This window comes from Papaver somniferum, chromosome 6 (genome assembly GCF_003573695.1).
Source record: "Papaver somniferum cultivar HN1 chromosome 6, ASM357369v1, whole genome shotgun sequence".
NCBI lineage: Eukaryota > Viridiplantae > Streptophyta > Magnoliopsida > Ranunculales > Papaveraceae > Papaver > Papaver somniferum.
Genome location: NC_039363.1, coordinates 53,035,537 through 53,057,865, shown reverse-complemented (window position 1 = coordinate 53,057,865; position 22,329 = coordinate 53,035,537). Strand labels below are relative to the sequence as shown.

At 36.1% G+C, this 22,329-nt stretch overlaps 2 protein-coding genes across 3 annotated transcripts; both read right to left on the bottom strand.

The window, feature by feature from the left end:
- Nucleotides 1-7,094: 7,094 nt before the first annotated feature.
- LOC113287572 (germinal center kinase 1-like) lies at nucleotides 7,095-14,378 on the bottom strand. Its single transcript, XM_026536362.1, has 21 exons — nucleotides 14,147-14,378; nucleotides 13,545-13,819; nucleotides 12,804-12,860; nucleotides 11,872-11,899; nucleotides 11,664-11,786; nucleotides 11,069-11,180; nucleotides 10,881-10,918; nucleotides 10,691-10,744; nucleotides 10,321-10,389; nucleotides 10,120-10,236; nucleotides 9,955-10,023; nucleotides 9,756-9,835; nucleotides 9,510-9,635; nucleotides 9,108-9,429; nucleotides 8,916-8,999; nucleotides 8,642-8,812; nucleotides 8,451-8,548; nucleotides 8,070-8,208; nucleotides 7,825-7,952; nucleotides 7,545-7,721; nucleotides 7,095-7,442 (listed from the first exon to the last, which is right to left on the bottom strand). The coding sequence occupies exons 2-21, from the start codon at nucleotides 13,637-13,639 to the stop codon at nucleotides 7,403-7,405; spliced, it is 2,127 nt and encodes a 708-aa protein (XP_026392147.1). The 5' UTR covers nucleotides 13,640-13,819; nucleotides 14,147-14,378; the 3' UTR covers nucleotides 7,095-7,402.
- Nucleotides 14,379-16,051: 1,673 nt separating this feature from the next.
- On the bottom strand, nucleotides 16,052-19,082 carry LOC113287571 (PRA1 family protein H-like). Of its 2 annotated transcripts, XR_003330141.1 has the most exons (5): nucleotides 18,470-19,082; nucleotides 18,226-18,362; nucleotides 17,348-17,457; nucleotides 16,616-16,687; nucleotides 16,052-16,528 (listed from the first exon to the last, which is right to left on the bottom strand). XR_003330141.1 is itself a non-coding variant. In XM_026536361.1 (4 exons), exons 1-4 carry the CDS (start codon nucleotides 18,955-18,957, stop codon nucleotides 16,506-16,508), a joined length of 720 nt encoding a protein of 239 aa, XP_026392146.1. In that variant the 5' UTR covers nucleotides 18,958-19,078; the 3' UTR covers nucleotides 16,052-16,505. The 2 variants fall into 2 exon arrangements, 1 of the variants encoding a protein (XP_026392146.1); XM_026536361.1 differs by lacking the exon at nucleotides 17,348-17,457 and having other exon boundaries at nucleotides 18,470-19,078.
- Between the last annotated feature and the right edge of the window lie 3,247 nt (nucleotides 19,083-22,329).

The window sequence follows — 22,329 nt, the reverse complement described above, 5'->3', positions numbered from 1 at the left end:
TAGAGGAGAAAAACCTGTTAAACAATTGGAACAACATCGACAAAGAGTTCAATGGCGGAGAGATGTTCACGCCATATTGGCATTAACATTAGGAGAGAGAGACCCGCTCAACATCTGGTCTTATCCGCTCAATGGTGGATAAAAAGAGTATGTGTGATGAGTTGAACCAATGACAAATATATTTAATACCAGATGGAAAGCGGACTAACAGAGAAACCAGTATGCATTTCTACTCGGCTCTCTCATAATGCTCAATAGAAATAATATCGGCTTCGGCTTCAACTGTTGATGATAAATTCGTGGACTTCGTAGAATCTTGATAGCTTATTAACTCTTCTCCTCAATTTTTTTTTGCTTGAAACTTCTTTATAGATTTTTCTTCTCTATGGCCTTATGGAACAAAAATTAACTACAAATGCAAAAAAAAAAGAAAAAAATCTTCTTTTTCTTCCCTTTTTTTTTAAAAGAAAGATTGCAACTACAATAATTACAAAACTAATATTAACATGGCCATGAGAGAAAGACTTTACTACTTGGATCTTTGCAACTTGTAATGTCTTGGTATCACAAACTTCAACAACTTACATCGTATGTTTTCTTTGCTCTTGTAAATTAAAAGCATGAAGAAGGAGAAATAGTTACTTGTGGGGAAGAAAATAAGGAAAGATATTACCGTGTGTCGTATGAGCATGGATTACCTCCCAAGAGGTGCTAAGTTTAAAATCTTTAGCCATACATCAAATTCCACAAAATGTCTAGTCACCTTTCAAAATCATATACCAATAGCCGAAACAACTGTGGGTCATCAAAACCAAATAGAGTTGGATCAGAATAACGAACAGACAGGGCACAACTTTTATCTAGAGTTTCTTTCAAGACAATCGAGTTTATCTGGGGCGCCTAATTGGGCTTCATATGAGCGTCTCGATAAACAGATTCATCTGAACTACGAGTCTCTAATACCTGGAATTTATCTTAGATAGTATCAGGAGGATCGAGTTGTGGAGTCTGAAGAGACTCAGGTAATACCTTAGACACACAAAGCTCGATTCCCAAGTTAGGGACTTAAAATATGGATACTTGACGATTACAAATCATTGCTACCTCACAACTTAGGATACCTATTACTCTCGTAAAAACCTAACACTATTGCTTGAATTTCAGGGTTCTTAGAGTCCAAAAAATACTCAATAGCTTCTTCTAGAGACTAGTCATACATCCGATTTAAGAGAATGATATCACTAAATTAATCTAAGGAATCATCAAATAAAGTGTCATACAAATGATCCTGAAAAAGTGTTAATCATATTCACTTCTTCTAAATCATCGATCTCAGAAGGTTGTATAGTAATATTAAAGACATTTAAACCAGTGGTCATATTACCAAAGGATATGTTCATACGTCCGGTCCTACAGTTGATGACAACATTAGATGTAGCTAAAAATGGGGAACCTGAAATCACCGGTATTTGAGCACTTTGGTCCTGAACAGACTGGGTATATAGAACAACAAAATCCCCTGGATAAATGAATCTATCAACCTTAATAAGAACATTGCATATGATACCACGACGACTTTGACATACATATCTGTTAACTGCAGCATCATTTTGATCGATTTCAACTTACCAAGACCTAGCTGGGTGTACACATGATAAGGGAGTAAGTTAATACTGGCTCCTAAATCAATCAATGACTTATCAACCACGTGACTACCGATCCTGCAAGATATGATGGGGCATCCAGGGTCTTTATACTTAGGGGGTGTTTGGTTCAGAAGGATTTAACTTACTTAACCAGTTAAGAAGTTTTTCTTTTGTATATTAAGCTTACTCTTTCTTGTACAAAGATCTTTAAGGAACTTGGCATAAGCAGGCATTTTCCTAATTTCTTCTAATGACGGAATGTTGCTTAAATATTTACATTATCTGATTGAAAGTCGATTCCTTCTTTGTTGGAACTGGCAACTGTGGATATGGGGATTTAGGCACAAAGTTAGCCTTATCTGGAACAACTTGGGAATCCTTAGAGATTATATCAGTTTCCTCAGCTGTTGTCTCCTCTTTGGAAGTAGAAAGTGGAACTACAGTATGTCCACTATCAGGTACTGCTACCTTATTGTCTACCGTTTTACCACTTCTAAGGGTTGTTATAGAATTCACATGATTGAATGGTTTATCTCCGTAGGATACTTCACGAATTCCTCTAGGATTGGGTTGTGTCTGAAAAAGAAGCTTGCCATTTTCCCTTTCGTTCAAAGACTCAACAATTCGACTAACCTGGATTCGTAACTCGGAAATAGCCTGAGATTTGGCCTGGACCATCTTTTTGTTTTCTTCTAAACCTTGTGAAACCGATTGTTAAAAATTTATGGTGTTATGAGATAACAAGGTGAGAAACTCTTCTAAGTTCATAATCTTCTTATATGAAGGGTTCAGAAACTGAGCTGCCCTAGAAGGATTCTTAGTATAACCGAAATCTGGGGGAACCTGAAAATTACTAGACTGACCTTGACTATGGCTCTTAGAACAAGAAAAATTAGGATGGTTTCTCCAACCAGGGTTATAGGTTTTGAATATGGGTCAAACTTTTGATGGTTTTCAAACCTAGAGTTGTTATAAAGAACATGGGATTGTTCTTCATATCTATTATGGTTTGACCATTGATTCATCTCTAAGGCCTCTAGACGCCTAAGGATATTATCCACTCGATAGGCCCTATGGATAGGATTCTTAGATATTTCTGGTTCTCTCATTGAAGCACATTTCCTAGTTTTCTCAGCTAACTCGATAAATGAGTCAAAACATGTATCTGGGTTCTGATGGGTGAATTCTCCACCACTCATTGCTTCCACATGCATGCGGGTTTCACTATCAAGGCCCTCATATAAAATTTGGGACATGTGGGATTTCTCAAAGTCGTGATTTGGACACTGGTATAACAATTCATTAAACCTTTCTACATAATCATGAAGGTTTTCACCTAATTTATGCGTAAAGGTTTAAATAGACTATGGAGCAGGAGCAATCTTATGGTGTGGGTAGAATTTCTTAACAAAAACCTATACAAGACCATCCCAGGTAGTGATTTTTTTAGAAGGAATGAAATGATATCACTCTTTGGCTTTCTCATCACGAGAGAAGGGAAACAAACGTAACCTAAGCATATGTTTGGAGATATTCAGATAATTAATTGTGTCACATATCATTTCAAAGTCTCTTATGTTAGTATACGGATTCTCATTCTCTAACCCCCTAAAAGTACGAAGCATGCCAGTTGTCCCAAGTTTAATATCAAATTGGACAGTAAAGTCTGGTAAAACTACCCCTGGGTCACGTACTACTCTAGTAGGGTTCATCCCATCTTCAAGGGTTCTGTCAACAGGGGGCTCATTCTCATTAACCATTTTGGCAAAGACAGAAGTACCACCTAAATCCGTGTAACGGGTTGGACTAAAAAAAAGATCATTTTTTTCAAGTCTATATCCTATACATATCCAACGACGCATACACAAATAGAACTACTAGTGTTAAGCAAAACTTTGTGCACGTGCAAATGTTGAGGTTCGCTATTAAAGGTAAGCTTGGTTTACCTCAGCAAAATATACCTACAGTCAAAGACTGGTCAAGGGTACGAAGCTGAGGTTTGTGGTGTTTCGGATAATAACTCCCAGAGGGTTCACCATGCAATCCCATAAGTTTTCCTAAGAATCGGCGCCAGAGATGCAATTCGTGTGTGCATAATAAAACAAAATATTTACAAATAAAAAGAATCCTAGACTAATCATGTACAAACAAATAAAATCTAAAATAAATACTTCCTTATTTACAAAAGATAAATGAACAAATTTTAATCTAAAATAAAATAAAAATCTTGAGGACATCACTTACCTTTTTGGTAGGAAAATCCACAATAAATGGAGAATATAACCCGCACAACAAAGACAAGACTATACCCAAAGTAAAATCAAAGATAAAAATAAATCCTAATTAATCTAATTCACTAAAGTTCCAAGGATGTTAGACTCAAGTTCAACATATTTTTGATAGGCTTATGTATATTGTTGGCGAGCATGCGCTTCATTGTGCCAAGGATGTTGGAATCAAGTTCCGACATGACCTTGTACGTGATGTAATCGCTGACATTTGTTACAAGGAAGGGGTGCCTGCGTGTAAAGAAGTTGCTCTGGATTTTTTTCGGATAATAATAGAGATTTTTGCAATGCATATATTCTTGTTTATAATTGGGAGAATAGCCAAGATGTTTGTATGGATTTCACGGAGGTCTCACCCTTCACTAGTGAAGACATAAGAGCTTTTATTCCAGACCAAGCTATTTCAAATGTTGTATCGCGTAGATGTACTAAATACTTGGACAAGTGTATTTCTCATGGCTGTGGATTGGGTGTTCTTGCTTTCTCTATTTTGGGGGATCTTAGTGAGGACACGTAGTGTTTTTTTAAGAGATTGAAGAATTGCCTTGTTAGTTTCTATGCTAGTGGTGTAGGTAGTTTTATTTTTTTATAAACCGGGTATTGTTATTCAAAAAGGTGTTGGAGCCCAGCTTGTTGCTAGGTTACCAACCAAAACTCTGTACGAATCCTAATTTTTCTAATATATTGGCCCCTTGAGGCGTCTCTTTATCTTTCTTTTTTTTTTTTAAAAAAAACTAAATAATAATAAATAAATAAATAATCTAAAACCTTAACCTAAAGACAAGTCCGGCGTCGGCGGCGACAAAAATTGATGTAATTATAATATAGTAGTAAGAAGGGTTCGATTCTCGGACTTGTAAAAATTGATTGTAAATTTAATTTCTTTTACAAAAATAAGGAGAACTCAAACGAAAGTGATAACAATATATTAAAAATAACTAAGACACTGGACTCCACTACTGCGCATGATTGAATGATGTTACAAATATCTCAAAACCCTAATCACCTTTTAAATCATTATATTTCTAAATTCACTAATAATCATGCATATTTTCAAATATTGATTGTACTCACTAAGCATAGATTTTCAATTGATTTAAAAAAGCATAACCTATCAAATTGAATCAGAAGTAATTAAGAAAATTATGCAAATAATTTAACACTCCGCCAAAGCTGTGATTAAGTGAGTTAAACGAAATAACTAGAGAAAATAAAATAATTAAAAATAATTACCCAAATCATACGTAAAAAGCTTCCTCCATTGCCTTGGTTACGTAAGAGGTTTCAAACTTGCATCGTACTAAGTTACTTCTTAGTAAAGAGGGAGAATCTACTCACACTAACATTCTGGGTTTGTTTTTTTGGTAATAAATCTTAAACAGTAAAGGATTTGAAGCTAATATTTTGGCGATAACGTTCATCTTGTTTAACTCTACATTTCTACAAAAAACGAGCACATTCCGAAACGTATAAGACCACCACCTGCTACTTTGAAAACTACGCCATTAAAAATCAATAAATTCTCAACCGTTAAAATTAAGATCGATAGATTGCGATGTTTGGTATTTCAGAATGTACACACTTTTGTGGGTATACAGAGCTTTGCAAGAGTAGCATATCTATTAGTACTATTATAAAGGGAACTCCCTTTAGCCACAGTTTTTTTTTTTTTTCTGATCAGAGCCCTTAGCCACTGTTCATCTACAATAAATGAAGCTGTAAATTTTGAAAAACATTTTGCCCGTAGTTTTATAAGTGCATTAAATATAACATCTAAATTAAATGAGGTTAAAAAGGTAAAAATGGAAGAAGAAAAAAACAAATCGGGAGAATAAATAATAGAGAGAGTGGGTCAAGTGTGCAAGGGTCCCATGAGAGGGTCAAAAAGAAAGCACGTGCAAATCGTGCATCGGCATATTAGGTCGGTTTTTATGGGTGTGATTGATTTCCAGTTTTGCACTCGCTATGAAGCTGACAAACAAGCAAACTGGCCTGGCTAAGTGGCAGATTTGCCACTTAGCCAGGCTAGGTCAAGTTTCTATCGAACGGTGTATTAAGATCGCTACCGGTGTAATGTTGATCGTTTTTTTTTTGAAGGAATGAGGAGCATGAAAGCTCCAAACTTCATTGATTAATAAAATATGATTACATAACATTCAGTTACATCCATGAATCGAAATACATGATTAGTACAATAATTTTGAAACGAAGAAAATCGAAAACAAAAATCTGCACCAAATATATGTAAACCGACAGGGAAATTGAAATCTTCTAATGGTTTATCACCATTTTGTTGGATACACTCCGAGAAGATATGATGATTCCATAAAAGAAGTAATATGCCCAAATTCAACATCGAATTCTGTAATCTTTGTTCATCACGTCCGTAGATGGTCGTAGGAAAGATTGAATAAAATCGAAGCCCCTCCAGGAGATATGAGAAATCATAATGGCAAAGACTTGCCATACGTATCAGAAATAAAAACATACTACAATATCAATTGTTATAATGCAATTTGTTTTATTTAAGTATATATTACATGAGTAATTCTACCCGGATCTTGAACTAAATTAAAATTCGGGCAGAAAATAAGAAGATGGTTGAGAAAATTCAATGGAGAAGATGAAGATAACTACTAATGGATGAAGATAACTACTATGGAAGGAGATAACTGTTTAGTTTTTATTTTTTTTCTTCTCTCCTACTTTTTAATTATTACAAGAGGGTCCCACAAAATATTTATAGTCCCTAAAATTTAATAAAGACTCCACCAAACGCAAACAACTAAATTTTTTTATAGATAAGGGTCTCACAAAACACAATATTATATACTACTTTAATAAAATTTGCTAGTTTTACCATAATGGGGAAAGTAGTTTGCTATGTCATGTGGCATGGCAAAACTTCTTTTATATCACCTCTGGAACCGTTCTTAGTCCCCAAAATATTAACTTCAAATCCGATACCGATGAGGACTTATTAGGAAAAAGACCCCCAAATATGAGATAGTGTGAAAATAGAAGTGTGAATGGATCCCTAAAAAAAAAAAAATCTTAAAATTCGCCGCATAGAGATGTAGCTCAAAGAACTGCTCACTTATAGGGAAACAAATCCAAGAACATTAGGCACGATAGTCACCGAGTTGTTATCACAAGTTGATTACCCGAATAAATTATGAGCTTAGATTACGCAAAAGTTGGTATCTTACATCAGTACAAGATTAGAATTACTGCAAATTTCTCAATATTACCGAGAAATACAGCTACCAAAAATAGATCGCAGAAAAAGAAGAAAACAATAATGACTAAAAAAAATCGCTAATTATACAGCAATGGTGCTGGTAAAAAAAGCAAAATAAAAATAATCTGATAACCTTATGTACAAATCCTAAATAAATAGATTTACAAAGAGAAAAAAAATGTAAATCACACAAACAAGTGCAAAAAACCAAGGCGGGATCAATCCTCTTAAATCGGGTTGAGATCTCGTGAAGCTTGGCTCTGCCATCTGCATCACACCAAAGGTTCAAATGCTGGGCAACTTAGATTTTTAACAAGGAGAAGATCCCTAGCATGAATCAGAGACTACAGAGTTGTGAACTAAACTAACCTCGTGATAAGAAATCTCGCGAGTGGACTTAAATTTGCAGAAAGTTCCGCAGTTTGGTTCTTCTTCTCGGCTGCTTCCTTGATATTTGAATTTTCTTTTTCTTCCGCAGCCGTTGTTTTCTTTGTAAACACGTTGGTTGCCAATTCCCGAAGCTCCTTAAAGGATGATTCCTTCGAGCTGTAAAACTTGCTCCAGTTTAATTATTTGTGTTCAACTACAACATTGCTCGGCTGGTGATAGATGGAAAATGGAAACTAAAACATAAATGAATTTTGTGCACCTTCCCAGTTGTTCCAGCAACTTGCTGACAAACAATTCACATGAACCCGACTTCATTCGATCGAGATGCACAAGCGTCTTCACCACATCCCGTACTGCCGTTGATCCTTCTAACTCATCACCAACAGCCTATAAAAAAGATCAGGACATGTTACTGACGAAGTTTGGTTGTAAGTTTGTTGTCTGTAACTTAATGCAGAATCAGAAGTGATTACAGTGACCCTAGTTTGCCAAGTTTGTATTCACCTCTTCCAATGACGGGATTAGCAAACTTGAAAATAGAGGAGATGCTGCTGCAGCAGCAATTGTTGCACTCTCGTCTTCATCACTTGCTTGACGAGAACGAGGAAGTGCTTTAGGTGCATCATAGTATTCACGCGAATTCCTGAGAAGGTATAGTGTCATCCAGTGTTGATAGCAAGAAGAGTTCAATTTTGCAATCTAGTTACTGAGTGAAACAAACAAGTGTAGAGCAAAAGAATGTTCAAAAGTCGAGCCTTGCTAGGTAACATTTGATAGATCGTGGGGTCTCTTTCTTCTACAAGTAAGTTTTGAGGCCCTATATTAACTATTTAATTTATTTCAGAGGTTAACAAACAAGTGGTCCTTAAACACGCAGGACTGAACCTGATTTTGTTATCTTGTGCATCTTTGTTGTACTTGCTCACGGCAGACCTATCTCGAGAATTTCCTTTCCTCAATGCTGCTTGCATTGCAGCCTTTGCCTACATTTAAAGATGTAACCCATGGAAATTAAACAAACAAAAACCAGTGGAGCTTATGAATGTATTGCAAACTACCAAAAAGACGACACCAACCTCTGCAAGATTAATTGCACTATCTTCAAGGGACGCACTCGACGATTTTTCTTGGATTCCCAGTCTGGACTTTGGAGTTCGAGGAGGAGTATCAGATTCATCATGTTGCCCACGAAGAACAATAGTACCACTAGTAGAAGCATCGTCAAAGTAAGTACTTCTGCTGCTAGACTGCAGAAATACACATTGCATCAAATGCCTCATCATATAAACATAAATACGTATAAATCCCAGTTCATGGCAACTATATGAGAAAAGATGAATGCTCCCGTACCGAAGTACTCTGGTCACCAAACATAGACGTCTTCACTCCCCTTGGACTTCGTACAACAACAGTTCCGGAACCACTAAAATCGTCCTGTGTATTGGACACTTCAAACACCATTAGAAATTGAAAAACACAAAACGAGTTGATCGAGTAACAAAAAACAAATTGATTTATATTCTTGACATAAACATGTCTCACATCATTGAGGGAATTATCTTGTATTTCATTGTCACGCCGGAATCTAGAATCTTTCCCAACTGAAAGTTCTTGTGATGATTCATTAACAGAACCTCCAGAGGCAATCGGTTGGTTCCCTCTGTCAAGATTTTTTCTTGGAGAATAACCATAGGAGACTTCTGACTTCTTCTCTCTTGTAGCACCAATTTGTGGTGGCTTTACAGCACTACGGACTGTTCCAGTACCCATTGATATAGTTCCTGAACCTGCTGATATAGTTCCTGTACCCCCGGCTCCACCCATACTAAAGTCCCAACCAGCATTTTTGAAGGATTTTGTATGACTGAAACACAGAAAAACTAACTTAGAACAATTACATAGAAAAAAAAAAGAAAAAGATTAACACCTAAAAATGTAATTAACCTGACTCTGACGGTGTCATCATCTTTTGAGTCTCTGACTCTCACAGTACCCGATCCATCATAACCACTGGGACCGTTTCTTGTGGTTTCTTCATCTTCTTCCTTTATCTGGTATTTTGGACGCTCTCTAAAGAATAAGAAAAGCCGGCATAATTACTAAATAAGCCAGTTTCATGCAATTTACTAGAATAATCACACTATACTACAATTGTAAACTCATAAGTAAGCAACATCGGCACACTTGTACCTTATCCTTTCCAAAAGCTTGGGACTTTTTCTAGCATTCCTGATAAAACGATGCTTAAGTAGTTCCTTAGCACTTGGCCTCTGAAAGTAAGTGGCCAAAAAGAGGGTTGAATTTGTTTCCCAGCATGTAGCCCAGTATTTCTCTTTTCTGTACCTAAAGCTTTTTGATATATAAGATATATAAATGGACCCATAATTACCTCAGCAGGTACTTTCTTCAAACATAAGGAAACAAATTCTTTCATAGGCCGAGAAAAATGCTCTTCAAGCTGCATAATACACAACAGCACCCTTACTAAGTAAATGAAGAAGCTGTCTTTAAGTAAACAGAAGATCCAAATTGAAGTCACAGAAGAATAGTAAACCTGAGGTGGATTTTCTCGAGGTATGATGAAAAGAACCCTCATTGGGTGTAGATCTGCAAGTGGGGGTTCCCCTTTTGCCATCTCAATAGCAGTTATCCCCAGAGACCAAATATCTGCCTGCACCAAGAATAATCCGACCTTATTAAACATGTGATGGAATTTTCACTGACCAAAAGAATGATCATAATATTCCAGTTGTACCTTCTCATTATATCCGTCTGAGTTTTGAATAACTTCTGGAGCCATCCAGAATGGTGTTCCTACAAATGTCTGCCACCAGTTAAACATATTAGCACAGCTAAATAACACTCTGTTTTAAGTTTGTGTGCGTCCAACTCAAAACCATTTGGTAATGAGTGAAGAGGCACAAGATCATTATAAACTGATAAAAGTTGCCTTTGATTGTCCATGTGCCACTTAGGACTATCGTCAATACTCCTCATCCCAGGCAGAAATACATCACAATCTCGTAAATTTTAATGAGTCCTCAAAGACTCAAGACTCTCACAGGATAAAATGATAAACAAAAGATAAGGCCTTCAAAAGGTAAAACTAGAAGTAAGAGCTAGACCTTTCTCCTCGAAATTGTTCGTGTTAATTGGGCAGAAACACCAAAATCTGCGACCTGTCACAAAAGTAACTAATGAGTGAGAAAACACACAATTGATGAAAACCACATGCCATCCATTATCTAATTATTTTTCAATTAGTCCAGGTTGATGATGTTAGACTTTAAAAGAGAAACAGATGTAGATGCATACCTTAACATCTCCATTCTCTGAAAGTAAGATGTTTGCCGCTGCAAAAATTAGAACAACATGGTAGTTTAGAATCCTTGGCACAATAATCAAAGAGATCGCAGTCCAGAGTGCATAAGAAAAGATTTATTGAATGCTTCAGTTTTATCTAGTACAAATAAGTAAATTTCAAGAAAAGCATGTCATACAACCTTTAATATCTCTGTGAATTTTTCCCTCATTGTGAAGGTACTCAATGGCATGAAGCAAGTCGCGTAAAATGCAAGCTATGGACATTTCATCCAGTGGCTGACCTGGTTGAATCTGCAAGAGCGCATGTAAATTAGCAATCTATTTTTCCATAACCCCATCAAACAGGCGTACATAAAGAAGTGCATAAGAAAAAATTGGTGTTGCCCTCATTTAATGGATAATAAAACCAAGGAAATGATCTACAGGCTTCCCATCTTTTATCTGGTATTTTAAAGATGAGTCATCTAACTGGGGAGATATATTCTTTTCCCCCCTCTACAATATCCGATTAATAGAACCAAGTAAATAGTTAAAGTGCATACAAGCCAGACCATTTAATCAACATTAAAAGATTAGAGCTAAATATTTTCTCGGTAGTTGAAAAAAGACAGGAATGGGTTAACATATAAAAGGTTTGGCAAGGGTGGTGAATCTATGATGTTACCGAAGAAGAAGAAATGACAAGTAACTGTGTTGTTCAATCTATCCTTCTCAAGATAGTAACTGAGATAATGTTATCAAAAACATAGAAACAAGTGAGCTGGAGTAACCTACTAGGTCAGCGACGGATCCACCAGCCATGTATTCCATTACAATCCACAGTTTGGTTTGGTTGAGGTAGGAACCATAGTACTCGGTAATATATGGAGACCGGCACTGGGATAAAACTGATATTTCCTGGAGTAAAGATACATTGGATGAGCAAAGAACAGCTTCAACGTGACAAAGAAGGAACCATTATGTTGAAGTGTGAAGAAACTACCTTTTGAATATCTTCAATTTCATCCTCTCTGCACAAGACCACAAGAAATAAATAACCACTTGGGACAATTTTTTAGTAAATCTCAATAAAGTTGAATACTTATAAATCCATAATTAAGAGGAAAGCCAACTTCGGAGAAGGGTCTAGGTTATAGACCAAAGAAGAATAGGAGAAAAATGATGTTGAAAATGTTTTGTAAGAAACTAAGATCTAAGAACATGTGCAAGATGGGTTGGTAGTACTGAGGGATGGAACTAAAGTACATAGGGGATTCGCTAAACAATATTTGAAAAGTACATTACTAAAACTGACACGTCTAGGATGGCTGCGGGTTTCCTTCCCCAAACTTCAACTTCAAGCATACAATTTCTTGGGTTGCCGAAACTAAAAAGGTTAAAACTAAGAATAAACCTAATTCTGAAACATTTCATGATCTGATATGATTGCTGAAACAGTTAATACTACTCTGTAAGGCTATTGGAGAAAGAATATAAAAGAGAAGACCAGCAGAATAAAAGGGATAAGTACGATGTTGTATTGGAAATTCACTTGAAGTAAAGGTTGGCAGATGCATGACTTGTGTTCAATTCAGGGTAATTTCCAATTCAGATAGACTCTAGAAATCGAATGGTAGCATATATACTAACGGAAGTTGATCGCCCTGCATTAAATATTATCAGCTTCGTTTTTGACTTGCTCATATAGGGGAATGGTCAAACCTACAGCTTTCCATAAAGGGTCGTCTTTTAGTTTTATGCAACTACACATCATGACAGAAATCCAAAATCGAATTGTTCAACTAATAAATTAGTGGAAACTTTTTACGTACATAGCTACCCAAGCTCATGCTAGTAAACATAGAAAACACAGGGTCTGACAGATGAAGCAGAAGTTCTAAAACAATTAAACATTAGAAGCCAAGTTACACTCACGCTTCTTCTAGATCAATAACTTTAATAGCAACATCTCTGCTGAGGTCCTTATCAAACCTGTAAAGAAACATAAAGTACAATAATAAATTTGTGTATGAAACTGAACCAAATAATGAAACTGTTAACGAAAAAACTTTACCAAATAAAAAATAAATCTAACTAAAAACAATCTCGCGGTATTGAGTGTGTAAGATATGATAATGAAGTTCAACTGAAAGTCTTCAGTTCACGATACAAAAAAAAGTTGCATTAGTAAAATAAAGACGTGCAGCATAACAACTAAAGTATGCAGTGTTACTGCTTACAAATTGCAAAGCAATCTATAGTGAAAACTGAAACTCTCAAATTGCAGAAGATTTGTAGTACACTAAAACCTTACGCATAAAAAAGATTTTTATAGGCAGTTTATAGAGTTTGGAGCTGATAATTGACGAAACCATATGGCATATATATGCTTACTGAGGTTAAGGTTCTGATCCAGGTTCATGCATAAGGAACAAGTATTCCTATTTTTCAAGTAAATTTGTTCACTTACAGTCGAACACACAACTTACTCCTACTAAAACATCAACATCAGATATTCAGTATGAAAAGACGCAATCTTGCCTTGTGTTGCCAAGAAACTATTGGATAAAAATTCAAAAGGGTTCTCAACAGAATTGGGTGTATGCAAATCAACAAAATAGTAGTCGTCCAGTTACCAAATCTGAAATATAAAAGATACCAAGATTGAGTACTCACCCTTTATAAACATCACCAAATGATCCTTTTCCAATCAATTCAAGTGAATTGAATCTGGATCCGATGGCATCCATTATTGCTGCAGCATCAGCCATATTTGCAAATATAACCCCCCTCGTTACTAGCTTAACTTACTAAAATACAAAATGGAGAGGTCTGGGGCAGTAAAGCCAAGTCAAATCCTGCAAAATTTCTTATATTCTTCTATACCCTCTTCATCGTCACAACCACAAAGAACCGACATTGGCTCAATATACCAAAAAGCAAATTTATGACTGCAATATAAACAATACATAATATATTAAAATCAACAAAATAGTCAATTTTTCAGATAATTTGAGATCTAATCAACCCCATTATATATCAATCAACAATGCTAGTGTCACTTAAACTAAAAGCCAAGAAATTTATCTTTCAATTTCATTGTTTCATTTGGTAGACAATGGATACTGACATAACCCACTAACAAATTAGAAAGCGAAATTTGCAACACTTATCGTTTCGGAATCAATAGAATTAAAATCTAGGGTTTCTCATTTGTCTAAATTAAGATCGTATAAGTGTGTTAGTTAACTATTGATAAAAGAGATAGAGTAAAATACCTGAAGCGTATAAAGATTGTTTTTTTATGGAAGATTTGTGAAGCACTGAAAAGGGAAAACCTCGGATCTCTGTTTACTCAGTCGGTTTCTTTCTTCTTCTTCTCCTTCTTCTTTTTTTTTTATCAGATTTTGAGAGAGATCGGGAAAAATATTACTTGCAATGGTTTTAAGAAAGAGAATTATGAGCTGTTTTTTCTTTTATTCTTTTTTATATTTCCCCTGTAAAAAATGGTTGTTAATACTAGGCGACGGGTCATGAAACTGTTAATGTTGTAGGCTTATTTGGATTTTTAGACCCATAGCATGTGTGTGATTTGATTGGTCTAGTTTTAGGGTTTTGGACGGCTAGGGAATGGGTTTGATTGTTTGATTACAGATATTTTAATCATCATCCAACCATTAACAGTTTAGTTATAAATTACAAAATCTTACCATTAACAGTTAGTAAATTAAAATAACATGATTTTCTTTTGGTTTCTTGTGAATTTTGTCCTGTAATATGGTTTACAGTTGTTTCTTTTTCTTAAAAAAAACAGTTATTACCTCAAAATTAGAATTACTTGCGTTTGGACGAGGACATGAGGGTGACAAGGGAAATACTGCATGTACCGCACCAAAACGAGGCCGAAAGCAAAGACTGCAAATAACATATTTTTGTTATTCTTTTTATCGAAGGAATTCATGATTTTCGAAATGAAAACCAATTCAAAATATGGACAATTACCGGGGTTGTGTACTGGGGCCAATGTGGTTGGCTTTTGTTATTCCCCTGGTTTGGATTATAAGTTTATTCAGAGAATTTTCATTCGTAAACATTCTTCGAATCCAACAATCAGCAGTGAAGAATCAAATTAAACACTTAGAATCAAAATTAAATTTCTTCTTAAGAAGGAGGAGTAGAAGCGGTAAATATGAAGACTGAGATATAAAGCAGCCTACTACCTTTGATAGGAATATAAGAGGGTTGCACAATAGAAGGGGGGTGTAACGCTAATCTCTTGTCTTTAAGAGTATCTACTCAACTCTTGCATAATGTTCGACTGTATAGAGTCCATGTCAAGATTAGCTTGGTTTGTCTCGTCTGTCATTTTAAGCAAGGTATGAGCTTAATCAAAGCTTGGCTAGTTCTTCTTTTCTAGGATTTTTGAATGTTCGTGTGAAACAACATGATGTTGAAATCATCGTTGATTATGTATTGTCTTGGTCCGGTTTTACAAATCGCGACTCATCTACTTGTATTTTGTTAGAGATACATTTCTCATCTTAGAAGTTCTTGATTGCAAAAAAGGCTATACCGTCATTCTCAATCTCCAAAAGGACGAATTTCTTATCCTTTACAAGCCATTATGACATTTCTATTAGTCTTGATATTAATAGAAAGGCTCAGGACCATTCATTGATAGTTTTATCACGAGTGAGGACGCTCAACTTCCACAATTTACTTGTGGCGACATACATATTGCCAACCATAGAAGACAGCTCATTAGCACCGATGGAGAACGACGAATTCATATAATTATGAAGGATTATAAATGTAATTTTTTCTTTTTAGGTAGTTTTAATTTTGTCAAAATTTTTGGACAGTTGTACTCTTTCCTTGGTCAAGTTTTACCGCATTGGGTTTTCCTTGTCAAGGTTTTAATGAGGCAACTTGGTCAAGTTTTACCACATCGGATTTTCTTTGTCAAGGTTTTAATAAGGCAAACAAACGTGTGCAAGTCCAATTTTTTTCCGAGGTCTTTACATATACTTTTTATGTTTCTCATTTGAAGTTGGTGATTTGGGAGCTTATTGGAGGAGACCATCCCTGTCCAGGGCAAACTTTAATGAGCTTTTAATCATCTAGCTGGTTTTTTTTTAGTATAAGTCAACCAATTCTCAAAAAAAAATAAAATAATCAAAGTATGGCATGACCCACAGAAGAGAAGCATCAGATTAATTAGCTCTGGAATAATAGTCAAACCACATAGCCATCTTCTAAACACTTGGAAATTTAGGAGGATATCTTATTTCAGGTACATTACAACTGGCAAAACATTATAGTAATATACATGATGCTCCTTATGCTACTGGGACAGAATTTGATCTTACTTCAACATATGGTGAATATGACCCATGGTTAAATCAAAAGAAATCCTCTCCCTCCTGGCTCTGGCTCTCTGTATGGACTACAGATTTCTCCATGAGGACAGAAATCGCAACTTTAGTCTGATTTCTCTTGGCTCTTCTCATTCCTGAGAAGTATCATGCTGGAATGAGGTAATGAGGTAAAATATGGTAGTTAACCCCTGTTTTTGCTCTGCAGAAACCTTTTGTTCCCGTCAGCCCGAGCAGATTGCTTTGATGGACTTAACTTCCGTTATGAGGCATGCATAAGCATAACTGGAAAAAGAAGTAGGAAACTAAGATGCAATACAAGAAAAGTAAAGCACGTTTAACGGTTTATACAAGTGTAGATCCAACACAAACCTGCATAACCGACGGCAATCGCCCAAAAGGTAGCTATCTGAACGCTGGAACAATACAGAATAACTGCAGTTGCTGGAAGAACAAAACAGATTTTATTAGTTCAAAGCCAACTGTCAACAAATTATGCACAACCATTCATTAATGAAAACATTTCCATATTTCCAACCTGTTAAAGGATTTCACAGTACATACATTTTGTAAGTTATCAATCTAATTGCAACGAAGAAACTGATCGAGAACTTGGTAACAACTATTTCGGTAAAGTGAAATGTATAGGCTAATCACTGCATATTTATATATCTGTCAAACACGTAAATACCTAGAAACAAGCATACTGTAAACATGAAATGACAACGAATATTGCGGAAAGAAAACTCAAGGTGATCTTCCAGATAAACACGGCGTAATTTTCCTATACGCAGCAGCAAGTTGGACACACATGTGCTGATTATTTGTGCCAGTTCTCCTCTTCGCAGTAAGCCTTTGATTTATCCTTGTGTTTATTTATTCTTTTTTTGTTTAATCATGTAATTTTATTACTCAAAAAAACCAAAGGAAAACAAAAACAGCCAAGACATTAAGTCATAGGCAGAGAATTACAAAAAACTTGCAAAAAGCATACAAACACTCAAAGGCTATACCCTACAAACTAAACATTAACTGAATATAATGCTTGCTCACACTCCATACCCCTCAAAAAAACTGGTTTCTCCTCATAGAAAACCACCTCACCTCTATCTAGAAGAACTCCTTTCTTGGCCATCTTACCGGCAGAAAATTTAATATCCCGGAAAGAATGTCTGGAAGTAGTTGTGGCAATGTACTGCTTGATCTGTAGCCATCTATTCACAATCATCCAAGGTATTCTACCAGTTATAAATGCCATCAAAACTGCTTTAGATGCAAGACTAATATTCAGCAGATTAGAATCTAATATTCAGCAGAGATACATACAACACTTAAGAATCTAACACTCAGCAGATTGAATATTAGGTAGTACTTAATGGCAATGATGGGAGACTGTATTTGCCTGATAAACTAATGCCAGCAGCGAACGACCACGTCAGTGCTAACCCATAGTAAATCAGGTAAAAAATCCTCTGTGCAGATATTGTTCTCTGCACATGATTAGGTATTTAGGTTGACCAACTATCTTCTATCTTCTATCCGTGGTCCCAAGTTCCGATTCTAAATCAAGGATGCTGATCTGCTCGTGGATAAACCAAATTCATCACACTCACCAATAATATTTGTGTTTTCTTAAAATCCAGTGACTAACCCTTTTCTAGTTCTTATGTTTTCTGATGTCCATGGTTCTGAACTCAGCAAAAGATTGTTTTTAACTCAATAGCCAAACGTTTACAAATTAGTACTACTCTCCAAAGAGATAAATTGTGAAGTGAACTTATGTCTAGTTGATCCCGTGATTCTCCGTGTTTGTGCAAATAATATGATTTGAACCACAGACAACGGCATACACTTCACCAACTCCACAAGTGAAATCAATGAAAGCAATTGCAATACTTAATGAGTATGGTAACATGTCAAGTGCAGACTAATAACAATCAAACTAACTTTAAAACAGGTTGGCAATCGAGATAAAAACTCACCACATTGAGCAAATCGAACCAAAGTTAGCTTTAAAGATGGATATTCTTCCAAATTCCATCGATGACTACAATATCTAACACTGTCCCAAAGTGCTAAACCAGAAACCAACCCTAAAAGAGAAACGGGCATTTGATACCTGGAATTCACCAACGTAACATAATTTAATCCAATAATTAAAAATTAAAATTCAACATAAACAAATTAGAAATCAAAACACAATTGAGAAAAGTGCAAACAAATTACAATGAACACGCAAAGAACAAGACAAGGAGTGTAGCATAATTCCGAGCATAACGCTTAATATTCTCATGAACCCTAAGTTTAGCTTGTGAAGGAGTAGAAGGAAAAGAGTAAGAATCAAAAGAACCAATAAATCCAACAGTCCAAGATAGGGTGTTCCCTGAGAAATCATCGGTTGTGAGTTTAGAAAAAGGATTTAGAGTGAAAAGAGAGAAGATTATTGATAAGTAAGAGAAACTTAATGCAAATAAAGTATAAGTAATGGTCGACGTTGATGTAATCGTTGAAGACGATGAAGATTTTGTGGTGCTAGAAGCGGCGGCGGTGGTGGTTGTTTTCTTATCACTTTGGTTGTTGCTCGAGTAAGAAGAGTGATGATCGAGATTTGTGGTTCGTTCATCGAGAATTTCGAGGTAACCAGTATCCCGATGCCATGATTCGAAAGCTGGTTCTGGAACACTTAGAGATAATGGGTTTGCGGAAAATACCATTTTTCCTCCCAAAGATTGAAGAACGACCTGTGGTGCTTTTGGTTGGGATTAATCGGGAGAAGAGAGGAAGATTGTGTTTATCGGCTCTGACCAGAGAGAGTTCCACCTGTCCAACAGTCCAAGACAATAGCCAGGAGGAAGCTCAATTTGACCAACATTTCCAAGGGTCCGTTTGGCACTCAGAGTTAGCATGCATGATGACATACCAATATTTCTAAGGGTCTGTTTGGCATGTCAGCGTTAGCAGTGCATGACATTACCAACTACATGTAGTTGTAATGTATTATTAATGCCATGCATAAAGCCTACTTTTATGCACTATAACCAAAATATCTATCTGTGATATCAGGTGGTATGACAAACCAGTTGTGTCAGTGGTACAAGAATTAAGCGATTGAATTCTCATCGAAGGATATTATTTATTTCGTCAGCGATGGAGACCCTATCACTAGATATTTTCTCAACATCGCTCGATGTTGTTTATATCGTCAATGTTCGACTCAGTATCGCCAACGGTCGACTGTATACCGCCTATAAATACCACACCTCCGAATAATCAAATCGGATTTGCCAAGTATGAAACTTGCTATCTATCTTTCAAGATACAAATTCTACAAGAACGAGTCTCGTAATCGATCACAATTATTATGAACTTATCTATTAGAATTGGGTATGTACTAATTGCGTTATTCTTATTATAAAGATAAACAATATAATGCGAAAAAAGAAAACACACAAGATACCAGAAGTTTTGTTAACAAGGAAACTGCAACTGTAGAAAAACCTCGGACCTCGTCCGGATTTGAACAACGAACTGTATTAAACCGCTACAGACAATAGCCTACTATCATACTTCAGACTGTAATGTAGTTGATACCGAATTCACCCTCCAAGCAATTCGGCTGCATCCGTTCTCCTTACGTCTCTTGAACCTCGCAAGGCTCTACGCAATCAATTCCCTTAGATGACGTCCTTTACATCATAAGAGTTGCTTCAGCCTAAGCGAAGACTTTTGATACAAATCTGCCTCTAACATACAAGCCTATTTGCTTTCGCTTTAGATCGAACAGATCAAGGCTTGGAAATTTGTTCGCAATAGACAAACCTAGCAAACCTTACAAATTCGCAACACTTATATTCAGTTAGCTGAGAATCTTGGATTCTTAACCACCTCTAATGAACAGTCGTGAACTAATAAATTAAGAATACTTTTCAGATATTTACCTTGAGGAATCACAAAGTGTGAGACGAAGAGAACTTTGCGATTTTTATTTATCTTGTTCCTGAAAGAGATTACTAAAACCTCGGTAACATAAATAATAAGATCAGGATACACGAATTATCAAGGTAAAGATAGTCGGACATGGATTCACGAATCCCTCAGTGAAAGTCTTTTATTCGTAGACCTAATTATGTTTCTCAGAGGAAACCTTAATCAATAGAGGACGACTCTAATAATTAACTAGGACGCAGAAGTGTCATGGATTGATTTTCCCAGTTAAATGAGTCTCTTTATATATAGATTTTCAAGACCGATGGTTGCTTAGAATTCAAGCTAAGATAACTTGAAAATTAAGCAAACACTTTCTCTTTTTAGATGAAACTCTAGTTAGGGTTTCAAGTAAGCATGTGAGAAACTTGTCTTAAAATCATATAAAAGAATATACATTGTGGACCGGGTTCCAGAACCATGTAAAATTATAGTTCTTGGAAAATATGCCTTCTGAACTTGTAAGCAATGAGTTCATAAAAACACTTGAGACTTGAATCATGATACACATACATGTGTTTTAGTGATCATAGATGTCTTCGAGGTGTTTATGAGAGTCATAGCAATATTAGACATATTTACGAAATAGTCTTTGAATATCTGCTAATATGTAATGGGAATGTTTGTGAAACGGTTCGTGAATTCAAGGCGCTACGGTTCGTGAACCGTTCAGTTATTCTCAAAATCAGATGTCTACATTTCATGAACTGGGTTCGTGAACCATTGGTTATTTTACAAATTTAGATCATCAGAGTTCATGAACTGTCCCATCTAGAACTCCACGGTTTGCGAACTGGGTTCCTAGACCTACCTATATTCCGAAACTTCAGATATCCATGGTTCGCGAGATGGTTCGGTAACCTTCCCTGAGTCCATATTTCAGTAGTTCTCATACACTCTCTTTTGATACATTCTCATTTGCCATTGATGTAAAATACCACTATTAGGAAATTTTTAGATTGTGACTACTATTTTTCCCATAGTCTACGTAACATGAGCATCTCAGAGGATCATATACTAAGTAGTATCGCTGAGTAAATAAAAGATATGTTCAAAATGAGATCTACTCAGAAGATCATATATATACTAAGTAAGTAAAGATACTTCGTACGAGCAGATACTAAGAAAACAAAGGTATGTATGTAAAACAGATAGAAGTAAGCAAATAAGCTAAATAAAGAGATATCTCAGGTGAGCATATAACTCTGAAAACAGAGATAAATCGGTAAATAAATATCTAAGTGAGAAGATAATGTAAGTGCAACTAAGTTAACAAATCACACAAGAGATTACGTGGTTTGGTTAGTCCTAACCTACGTCCACGGATAAAGATGATAAGTTTATTGATGATATCGGTACAAAAAGGTGGAAGAAGCCCATTAAAGAAACTATGAAGCTCATAAAGTAAATAGTAGAAAGAGAGAGCCTTTTCTCTAATTCTTAACCAACCCAATTGTCCCTTTCTCTTGAGGTAAGGATGGGTATTTATAGCTCCATATGCATCATGTATATCTTTGATGTCTTCTTTTCCATCGAGATCCGATGGTCCTTGGTCAATCTGGTACCTTCGTTGGCCTCTCCCCGTCTCCAATCATACAATGCCACCTTAGCTTCCTCCACGTGCCATCGTGAACTGTGAAACCTCCGTACAAGTTGTACCTTCACTGGTCGTGTACCTTCGCCAGTCATAGGATGCCGCCTTAGCTTCCTCCACGTGCCATCGTGAACTGTGAAACCTCTGTACAAGTTGTACCTTCGTTGGCCGCGTACCTTCGCCAGTCATAGGATGCCACGTACCCTGAGCCCACTTGGTTGAAGAACACACCTTCGCATTAATGTTGTATAGACTGCTCAGCTACATCTGTCAAACAAACGCACCCACGTGCCTATACTATAGCCTATTGCTTAACAATAAAGCAATCTTGGTAGTGATTTGGTGTACTCCATTGCAGCGTACTTTGCTACTCCCACCTTTAATAGTGCACCACGCGTTGATGGAGATATCTTCATAACTAAGCATCCTAAGAAGAGATGTAGCGTGTGTTGTTGTAACATAATAAGTTGCTTCACCTTTAATATTGCGCCACGTGGCACAATATGTT